This window comes from Ipomoea triloba, chromosome 15, assembly GCF_003576645.1.
Source record: "Ipomoea triloba cultivar NCNSP0323 chromosome 15, ASM357664v1".
Classification (NCBI taxonomy): Eukaryota; Viridiplantae; Streptophyta; class Magnoliopsida; order Solanales; family Convolvulaceae; genus Ipomoea; species Ipomoea triloba.
Window position 1 is genome coordinate 18162960 of NC_044930.1, and position 11124 is coordinate 18174083.

Genomic DNA, 11124 nt, shown 5'->3' on the forward strand with positions numbered 1-11124 from the left:
TTATTCATTGTACCAAAACAAAAAATAAGTTTAAATTTCTATGGGATAATTAAACTGCCAAAGACCTTGTGGTTTAGTGGCACCTGATTTACCTATAGACTCTTTGTGCTTCAGTAAGTTAAGAAAGTAATTATGAACAGATACTACATTGTAATAGAGTCAGTAGTATTAGAAAAATTGTGATAATTAAACTAGCCTTTTTGTAAAAAGTATTACAGTACATTTTAAGCAAAATATGAAAAGTAAAAAGGAAAATGGAAAAGTAGGAAAGTGGTAATCACCATTCACCATCTTCTGTCGTCTCTCCGCTTCACATGAGAGGATAGCCAAAGATCCTTCTCGTCTCTCATGCACACACTACAATATATATATATATATATATATATATGATGTTCACTATTTTAGGTGTAATTCTTCTCCCACCACACTTTATCCTTCTCTTACCCTCTCTTCCTTTCCTCACCATTGATACAATTTCTTTCTCTCTCTCTCCCTTCTTTATCTCTTTCTATATATTCATTTATGTGGTATGCACCGGAATGATTGAACCGAAAAGTTGATTTTGGAGAAAAAAACAGAGCGAGAGGAAAAGAGAGGGCCTTTCCAGCCCTCTGCTTGCATATGCCTCTCCTCAGATCTTGAATTTTGCCCGCTTGTCATCTGTCTTCGCCCTTTGGTAAATCCTAGCTGTTTGCTTCCATATATTGATATTCTCTCTATTGTTTAAAGTTTAAGTTTTTGGAACATTCTTGCTCCTCTTGGGATTCTGAATTGTGGATCAAACAATACTTGAAGATCAGATGATCTCTTTTAATTTTAAATTATTCATAGATTGCATTTTTTTTTCTGTTGCTGTTTGATATGCTCTCGATTGTTTTAAGTTGAAATTTTTGGAACATTCTTGCTCCTCTTGCGATTTTGAATTGTGGGTCAAAAGATGATTGAAGATCAGATTATCTTTAAAAAAAATTCATAGATGCCATTCGTTTTCTTTTTTCTGTTTGTTTTAAGCTTTTGTTTATTTATATTGTTTTGATGTTGTTGTTGCATAGTGTGCATTTCGATATTATGTATTGGATTGGTGTGACCGATGACGCAATAGATTCTTCTTTAAGATGGTTATATGAAAAGCAGCAGTTGATCGAATTCTAGAGTTGCTGAGTTACTTATCAAGTTTTACACTATTTGAAAGAATCCTTTTATGATCTTTTCTGGTCCAGGGAGTGATTTTGGATTGTATAGAAAAGTGGGTTGCGAAAAAGTGAACTTTTTGTGAATTCTTTCTTTCTGTTTAAAGGTAAACAGAACAATTTGAATTTTGATTAAAAAAAATTATATTTAGAATTTGTTCCATTTCATTTTAATTGTCTGATGGGGTGATTGGAGTTGTTATGCCCAGGATGGCAATGGAGCCTGGAAAATTGTTTGTTGGAGGGATTTCATGGGACACCAATGAGGGCCGTCTCAAAGAGTATTTCCAAACATTTGGAGAAGTAGTTGAGGCAGTCATCATGAAGGATCGTGCCACAGGCCGTGCCCGCGGTTTTGGTTTTGTTGTTTTCGAGGATCCTTCTGTTGCTGAAAGTGTTGTCAGAGAAAAACACATGATTGATGGCAGAACTGTGAGTGATATTCAAAATACTATTACTTCTAGATTTGTTTTTTCAATGGAATCTTTAGCAATACAATTCAAGAATAGCAATTGGTTGGCTTCAGATCTGTGATACCAATACTTGTTGGACACATTCTGAGAAAAAAAGGATATACATCTGAGGATTTGGATGTAGCAAGAGTACATTTTAAGAGATTAATTATTATTTTTCTTCTCAAAAGGAATAGTAAGTGTAACCAAAGTGAATATGATGGCAGAGGTACTTGGCCATCAAAGATGATACTAATTGCAAGACCTTAGAATATATGGCAGTACTGTTATGACTATTGGGGAAATGAAATTAGGTACAAGTATTAGTTCAGAATTCAGATAATCAACAAAATGGACTCAGAGGTCAGATAGATTGTTTATCAAGAACAACATTAGCTGTCTAATGATAAGGTGGAATTTTATGTTCAAATATATTAAAGATTAATGAGATAGCGGAGCAGCCTTTGCTAGTTAGGTCAGAGTATTTTACACTAAGGCTTTTGTTTAGATACCTAATCTCTTGAGGATGCCAAAATGTTTTTAGGTTTGTCTGTCTCCTGAGTACAAGCAAAGTAGAAATTTGCAACGAGATTAAAAAGTATGTTCATTTTCATATTTTTCCTATACACTTTCTAACATCTTACTTGGCCTCGGACAGTTGACATTAGAGTAAAGAAATGTGATCAGCTATTAACTTTTGGTGTTCATAATGTGAATTTGGCCTTGAACTGTTTCTTATTTTGCTATTTTCTCCAGGTAGAGGCAAAGAAGGCTGTACCTAGGGATGATCAACACATGAATAGAAATAGCGTAAATATACCATCTTTTCCAGGTTCCATCCGAACAAGAAAGATTTTTGTAGGAGGTTTGGCCTCCTCAGTGTCCGAGAGTGACTTTAAAAAGTATTTTGATCAATTTGGGACAATCACTGATGTTGTAGTGATGTATGACCACAACACACAAAGGCCTAGAGGTTTTGGGTTCATCACTTATGATTCGGAGGAAGCAGTAGATAGAGTTCTGCACAAAATGTTTCATGAACTTAATGGGAAAATGGTTGAAGTCAAGCGAGCTGTTCCTAAGGAGTTATCACCGGGACCAAACCGGAGTCCATTAAGTGGATATAACTCTGGTTTGAACAGAGTAAACAGTTTCCCGAATGGATACACTCTAGGTCACAGTCTAAGTTCACTAGGAGGTTATGGAGTAAGAATGGATAGATTTAGTCCAACTGTTGTTGGTCGTAGTGGATATTCATTGTTTAACCTGTCAAACTATTGTACAAGACCGACTCTAAACTCCCCATTGAATTCAAACTTTGCGGAAACTGGAAATTTGAGTTCTAATATTGGATATGGGGGTGCTCTAAATTCCTTTAGTGGTGGGCTACCAAATAGGTACAATACGCTAATTGGTAATGCTTCAGGGGGGATTGGAAGTGGTTCTGTGTTGAAGTCAGCATCTTGGAACCTGTGGGACAGTGAGAATCTTAGTTATAGCACTAATTCTGCCAACTTTGTTGGCTCAGGAAGTGGGAACAGTGGATTGGCTGCTCCCTTTGGAGGTCTTGGAACAATTTGGGGTACCTCCTCCATTTCAAGTCAAACTGGAAGGAATGGTTCTTTTGACAGTGACAACTTCACTTACAACAATGGAGGCAGTAACTTTGCTAGTGGGGGAGGATATGCACAAAATAGTGGTAATGGTCCTAGTGCAATATCCTCATATGCTGCAACAGAAAATGTTTATAGCAGGGATTTGGGAAACTTGTATGGGACTGGAAACTGCTCATTCTTTGAGGATCCAACACCGCATTCATCATCTCCAGGGCTTGAAGTTTCTGGTTCTTTTGGTTATGGGCTTGAAAGTATATCCTCAGATGTTATGCCTAATAACTCGCGTGGTTGTGTTGGTGGTTATACTGTTACAAATAGATCGAATGGAGGTAAACATATTGATTTTACACTTTCTTTCTGTTTTATAATTTTCTTCAGAGGGTTCTGCTCATTTATATCTTTACTGATACTTTTTATTTTGTTTTGGGTGAAAATGCTTACTTGTGCATTATAGATTGGAAAGAATTTTGTCATTTTTACGTCCCTAATGTTGTTGATTTTGACGGTCTTATCTTTCAAGTTCAAAATTGCCTAGTCAGTAGTCACCGTCCCTATTTTCTACAAAGTTACCTAGCATTTGTCCCTCTATTGCTAACTCCATCAGATGCTAACAAAGCGGGGACCAAAAACAGGCAAAGTGAAGACTGGGGACTAAGAATGGACACTTTTGTCCCTATTCTTCTCCACTTTGCTCATTTTTTTATCTCCATCCTTTTCCACTTTGTCCATTTTTGGTCCCTACTCCATCATCAGCATGTAGTGGAGGAGCTAGTGATGAAGGGATAAACACTATGAAACTTTGTCAACAACGGGGACATTGACTACATACTTTTGAACTTGAGGGTAAGATAGTACCCGCATCCTTGAATTCTTGTTTCTATTTTACATTGAAATATCAAATTACCAATTACAATTGATGTTTGTGCTATGTTACTCATAAACTGAAGGACAAATATCAAAATTGCGAGTAGTTTTAGCCTGATTCAGTTGTCTTGCAAAATATATCTCATAGCAACGTAATTTTCTAAGATTGGCATTGGTGCCAAAAAAACCTGATCTGAGTTGGAAATCCTACTTATTCTGTAAATGAGTTGAGACCTTTCGTTGATCCAACGTCGGCTTGGTCTCGCCAATGCTCTCCCAATCAATAAACCTACATTCTTGTTCGCTATAGTAATCTTGATGACACAACAGTTCTTACTTATTCTTTTCATTATGTTGCAGGAATTGCTGCTTAGGAAAACACCTGTATGGAGGTGAAACGCCCCTTGGACATCAAATGCTACCTGTGGGGTTGAAAGTACAGTTTGAAGAAGTTAAGGGTTGCAAATTGCAACCACTCGTGTTTGTGCAGATAAATACTTCAGGCTAGAGGTTTGAACATCTGCAATGGATCGGATTTTCCATCAAGGTTTGAACTTTAGAGCTTTTTCTTTGACATAGGCTGAGATTTAAAATCGAATAGTGAATATACTTGAAATGGGAACTTCTTTGCTCGATGACACTATACTTGTCGCTTTGTTAGAGGTATACGGGAGAGGTACAGTTCTACCAAGCATAGAGTACGGCGCCATACAGGCGTGGTAGAATTCCCGACTTAAATTATTGTACGTACCATCTGTATGTATGCATATGTGATGTAGTTAGATAGAGAAGTGTAATATTCCTTTTCTTTTTTGCTTTCATGGGATTCTTCTACTTTTGTTCTTCTGCTGTAATTTTGCTGGCTGCAAGTTTGTTGTTGTATCCTTGTTCCCCTTTGCGGGCATTGTCAGAAACATTGTTGTAGTACAATAATGTTTTGCTCATCAACAATGAAACATTCATTGTTTGGGAGTGATTCAAATGAGCAATGTCCCAATCTGACTCATGAAGTCTTTTAATTTGAATTGTGAATATTGCATAATATATTTCGAATTACTTATGAATTACAAGTTTAATAGCGCAATTTAATAATATCGTACAATCTATAATTCAAATATTATGATATAGAATAATACTTTTGTATGTATTATTAGTCTCTAACATACCTTTTTAAATTAATCAAGGAAAGGGTTAAGCATCTAATTAATAATAGAGTTAATTACTGAAATGGTCTTTGACTATAATGAAATTATCGATTGTCTTTGATTATTTATTTATTTTGTCTAATTAAGTCTCTCAATTCTAAAAATCTCAACTAGTTTGGTCATCCGTTTGTTTAGCAGTTAGACATACGTTTACTTGGGACTAATTTAGTAATTTTGCAATAGTCAAGGGACCATTTCGGTCAGCACATGCACAATTTTCTCTCTTATTAAACTGAATAGTTAATTACTGAAATAGTCCATTGACTATAGTGAAATTACCAATTTGGTCCTGAGTTAACAGACGTCTGACGGCTAAACAAATGGAGAACCAAATTAGTTAATATTTTTAAAGTTGAGGGACTTAATTGGGCAAAAAAAATATTCAAGGATCAAATTAGTAATTTTGCGATAGTCAATGGACCATTTCGGTAATTAACTCTTAATAATGATATGAAGCTACATGGAATGATTACGAAGGAACAATCCCTATACTATGGACCGGGGTTGACAGTGTATTGTGGACCCTGATGCATATGTACGCGTTTTGTGTTGTAAGGTTGTTTCTTGTGTTATGAAATTATGTATCTTAAGAATATGAATTTTGTACCTGAAAATATTTAGTAATTGTATCTTAAGGTTATGAATTTTATGTCTTTGTGTTGTGCAATTCTGTATCTATGGATACAAATTGTGTACCTAAATCATATTTGAAAAGTAAATATATAATGAGTCACACTTGTTTGAGACCGTCTCACGGATCCTTATCTATGAGATGGGTCGGGTCGGATCAATATGCAAATGTAATAAAATGTCTCTTGTAAAGGAAAACATAATACTTTTGAGGACAAATGTAGTACTTTTTTATATTTTGATATAAAAGTAAATACTTTTTTCATCAAAAATATTATACTTTTCCTTGTAAGTAGTGTTGCACGTATAAAAGGAAAATACAATACTCCATCTATCCCATTTTATATGTTATACTTACTATTCATTGGTCAAACAAACTCTTTCTTCTTTATTTATTTTCATTAGTATTTTTTACTTATTTTTAAATTTGATTTTTTTTTGGTAATTAATAGTACTTTTAGTGTAGTTTCTAAATATATAAATTTTGTATACTAATTCTAAACTTAATATTATAAAAAAATTGAATTAAAAATAACTTCAGTCAAGTCTCGTTAACCGAACCAGACACATAAAATGGGACGAAGGGAATACTTTTGATGAAATATGTAATACTTTTACATCAAAATTAAATGTAAAAGTATTATATTTTTCCTCAAAACTATTATATTTTCCTATATAAGTAATAAATAATTTATTCTTGATTTAATATTACATTTGCTTGGAGAGAAAGTAATAGGGTGGGATTAGGAAACAAGGATTTGAAAACTAGAATAATCTTTGGGTAAATAAAATAAATGCAATGTATGTAATTTGGGCTTAATAATGTGATGAAATAATTTAAAATAGCCTGTTTTAATGATATAACACTTAGTAAAATAATTTTGAAGTGTTTAAGAATAAGAAATGAAATAACGAAGGAATCCCGTCTAGACGTCTGTACGAGCCACGTACGACTGTACGGGCCTAGTACGTGTTAGACATGTATGCTCTAGAAGTCAACATTTATTCATTGGCAACTAGGTAGTCATGACATACTGACTAGGTTTATGAGTTTGACTAAGTTTGACCATGACCTTTACCTGGTTCAAAACAAATGTTGTGTGGAAGAAATGTTGCATGATAGTTGTAACGAAAAGGTTCATTATAATATATTTAAATATATTCATTGGCAACTAGGTAATCATGACATACTAATAGGTGTTACTCATGACTTACGAGTTATTTAATAATGAGTTATTGAATATTACTCGTTACTAATTTGACTATGAACTTAGAAAGTCACACTTTAATGATTCGTAGTAATGCTGAGAACTTTAAAAGAAATCGATAAATAGTTATTGATATTAAATTAATACATTAATAACTAATTAATGAATTAATTCAATATTGGGTAGTTTTGGGCTTTTAAAGGCTAGCACATTTGGGCCCAAAACTGGCTATATGTATAAGCCTTACCCTTTTCTTTTAAAAAAAAAAAGTGAAAAGAGATTTGAGTTATTGCGACGAATCAAGTATGGGAGCTAGTTCCTAAACCTTTGCACCAAAATGCTATTGGGACGAAGTGGATTGTTAGGAACAAAATGAATAAACAAGAAGTCATTGTTAGGAACAAAGCTTGATTAATTGCTAAAGAATATTCCCAAGAGGAAGGGATTAATTTTGATGAAACATCCGCTCCAGTGGCAAGATTAGAAGTTATAAGGATTTTCATTGAATTTGTAGCTCACAAAGACTTCACGGTGTTCCAAATGGATGTTAAAGTCAATAAGGGTGAAAATAGGGTTTACAAGTTGAAAAAGGCTTTGTATAGATTGAAACAAGCGCCAAGAGCTTGATATGACACACTTTTGAGTTTCCTTATCAAGTGTGGATTCACGAAAGGTCAAGTAGATAAAACCCTTTTTTTACATCAAGGATGATGATCATATTGTTCAAATCTATATTGACGACATCATCTTTGGAAGCACAAATCCAGTCTTATGTGAGAAGTTCTCCAAGCTAATGAAAAGTCAAATTGAGATGAGTATGATGGTAGGACTCAATTACTTTTTGGGATTGCAAGTCAAGAAAAGTAAGGAATGAATCTTCATCAACCAATCCAAGTACACTAAGGATTTATTCAAAAAGTTTGGTGTTGATGGAAAATCTTTAGTTAAGATCCCAATGAATACTTCTTTGCGCATGGATGTTGAAAATGAAGGAAAGAAAGTTGGTCAAGCCAAATATAGGGGAATCATTGGCTCATTTCTTTATCATACAATAGTAGACCTAATATCTCTTTTGTAGTAGGTGTTTGTGATGAATCTTAGCGCTGCATTATGCTTACTTTTCAGGGGGTCACCCATCCTGTGATTATTGTAAGTCAAACATGCTTAACCATAGAGTTCTTTGGCTATCTGGTTACCATATCCTTCTTAAATTTCCTAACAAACATAGCAAACTGTTCATTAGATAAAAAATCAAAGGGGTTAGAGTTTGACCTTAATGATGTGGATGGCTGCTGACTAGCAACTAGTGCAACATTCTTTGTCTCGGATTTCTCTTATCGTCTAGGTTCTCGTTCAAACTCGTAGGCCTTCAAGTCGCTGAATATTTGAGCAGTGTGAGTGACTTTGAGATCTTGGTGGTCACGCATGGCGATGACCATCTCCCATGACTTGGGAAGACCTCGAAGAATTTTCAAATTGATCTCCTTTTGAGTCAGCTCTTTTCCAAGATAAGCTACTTCACTTAGCAACTTCATGAACTAAGTCTACATCTCGACTATGGTCTCGGTTTCTCCCATCTTGAAGTCCTCAAATTTCTTCATTGTGATGGTGAACTTGTTTTCTTTTCCTGCTCATCACCTTCACCAATAAACATGAGCACTTTCCAAATCTCCCTTGCTGATTTGCATTTACGGACTATGGGAAATAGCGTCTCGTCTAAAGTCTTGTACAATATATCCCTTGCTATATTGTCAATATTGTTGCGAGTTCGGTCTTCTCCTATCCATTGATGTCTTGGCTTTTCAACATACTCAGGAGCACCTTCACCTGCTTGTTCAGCTTGATGGGTATTGACCATCATGATTTTGACTGGTCATTCAGTTATAACCTCCCACATCTCGTCATGGTGAGCGGATAGATGCGCTCGTATGCGCACTTTCCAATTATCAAATGTCGAGAGATTAAACATGAGCTGCTTAGATGGATGATGGTGATCCATTTTAAAACTTGTGCAAAGTGTAAATGAGAATTTTAGGGTTTTGCAAATGACATCTCCAGACTCCAGGCAAAATTATCAAGAAAGGGTTTACCTCACCAACTTGATTTTCCAACTTTGCAAAATTATCAAGAAAGGCTTGATAATTTATAGTGTTGTTGGTTGATTAGATTTCCTCTTTTAGATCATCCAAAGCTTTCAAAATTTGAGCATTTTCAGCACCATTCGAATTTTCTCTAGTCTGGTCGTCTTGCTGGTTGTCCTGTGGGTCATCCTGCTGCTCGTCCTGCCTGGCAGTCATGTTTTCTTCAAGATTAGTGACCTCAATTGGACTGATTTGATGCGCATCTCCTCCAGTTTGGTTCTCATGTTCTGCCACTACATCACCATCAACTTGGTTCTCTTCATTAGCCCATGTAAAATAATCTTGTTGGGCTTCAAAAACATCATGAAAATCAGGCATAAAACTGTCTTGCACATCTTCTCGGCCTTCCTCTTGGGCTGCCTCCATTTCTACCACATTTTCAACAACATTTTCATCTACATTATCCACAATTTGATCTACTTCATTGTTGTTTATCCGGTCTTCCCGATTGACCACTTCCACCTCCACATTTGCCATTTCAACTTCAACATTTTCACTCAAAATTTCTCCTATCCTTTCGGCCACACTCTCTTATTCTCCAATATTTTATTGATTTTGTTCCCCCTCAATTCTTTCGGCCACATCATGAATTTCTTCCCCCTCAATGTTATGGTCCTCCACACTTTCATCAATTCTCTCATTCTCATCTTTATTCATCTCTTCCCCCTCAACAACTTCACGGTTTTCTTCCACATTCTCATTTTCTTTTGAGTTAATTCCATTTTTGGTCCTAGATTTATAGGTGGCATTCCACTTTTAGTCCTTTTTTTTTCAAAACATCCACTTTTGGTCCTAGTATTATTGTGGCATGACCATTTTTGGTCCTTCGCTAAGAAAATAATTGAAATGCTGTTAAATACAATGACATTTTGATCCTTTGTATACAAAGTAGGTTGACCCGCTATATTTTTTATGTTTATTTTTTGAAACAAAATCAAAATTGAAGACTGAAATGCTCTTGTATTTGACGAAATTTAAACTGTTTTGTTGATGGGGGACAAAAAATGGTCATGCCACTATAATACTAGGATCAAAAGTGGATGTTTTGAAAAAAAAGGACTAAAAGTGGAATGCCACCTATAAATCTAGGACCAAAAATGGAATTAACTCTTTTCTTTTCTTCCTTCTCCCTCAACACGGTTTCCATTAATTTAATTTCACTCAAAGTAGCTATTTCAAAATGGTCATTCCCTCCAATGTTGCCACTCATTTCTTCTAGGACCTCTATTGCAACTCTTTCCTCTATGGTAACACTTTCATTGTTAGCCACTCTCACTTTTGGAGTCCTAATCTTCTTAAAGACTCTACTCAAAGGGACATCATAAGTATGATCACCTTCCTCAATTGGTCTCTTCATGTTTACCTGAAACAAATACTTGCTTGTAAGTATAGGTTTCATCTCACCCATTTTCACTCCTTTCTTTCTTAATAACTCTCTAATCAATAAACCGTAGCCTGGTTTCTCGGTCTTGTTCACTATGCTCACTAGCCTTTCAAAAATAATCTTACTCCAATCCACTTTCACACCATAGAACACAGCATGCATAATGCTAGATATTTGCAGTGTAATACGGTCAAATCCTCCCAATTTACTCAACAAACACTTTGCAATAATCTCAGCTAATTTAGCAAACTCTAACTCAAAATCACCTCTAGAACTAGAAAACTTATGCACTGTCTCATTCTCATCCATTCGAACAACTTGCCAAAAATCATTTTTATCATACAAATAGCTTTCAAAACATGAAACATCATCAGACAAGTTATACAAATGCTTAATATCACATTGCTTCACAGAGACAAATTTAGCATTCACAC

General features: G+C 35.1%; 1 protein-coding gene across 3 annotated transcripts; it reads left to right on the top strand.

Moving 5' to 3' along the window:
• The first annotated feature begins 392 nt into the window (after nucleotides 1–392).
• Nucleotides 393–5166, top strand: LOC116006643 (heterogeneous nuclear ribonucleoprotein 1-like). 3 transcript variants are annotated; one of them, XR_004095169.1, is made up of 6 exons: nucleotides 393–676; nucleotides 1221–1297; nucleotides 1400–1622; nucleotides 2399–3587; nucleotides 4483–4669; nucleotides 4784–5166. XR_004095169.1 is itself a non-coding variant. In XM_031247092.1 (5 exons), the coding sequence occupies exons 3-5, from the start codon at nucleotides 1401–1403 to the stop codon at nucleotides 4494–4496; spliced, it is 1425 nt and encodes a 474-aa protein (XP_031102952.1). In that variant the 5' UTR covers nucleotides 393–676; nucleotides 1221–1297; nucleotide 1400; the 3' UTR covers nucleotides 4497–5166. The 3 variants fall into 3 exon arrangements, 2 of the variants coding, with proteins under 2 accessions (XP_031102952.1, XP_031102953.1); XM_031247092.1 differs by having other exon boundaries at nucleotides 4483–5166; XM_031247093.1 differs by lacking the exon at nucleotides 1221–1297 and having other exon boundaries at nucleotides 4483–5166.
• The last annotated feature ends 5958 nt before the right edge of the window (nucleotides 5167–11124 follow it).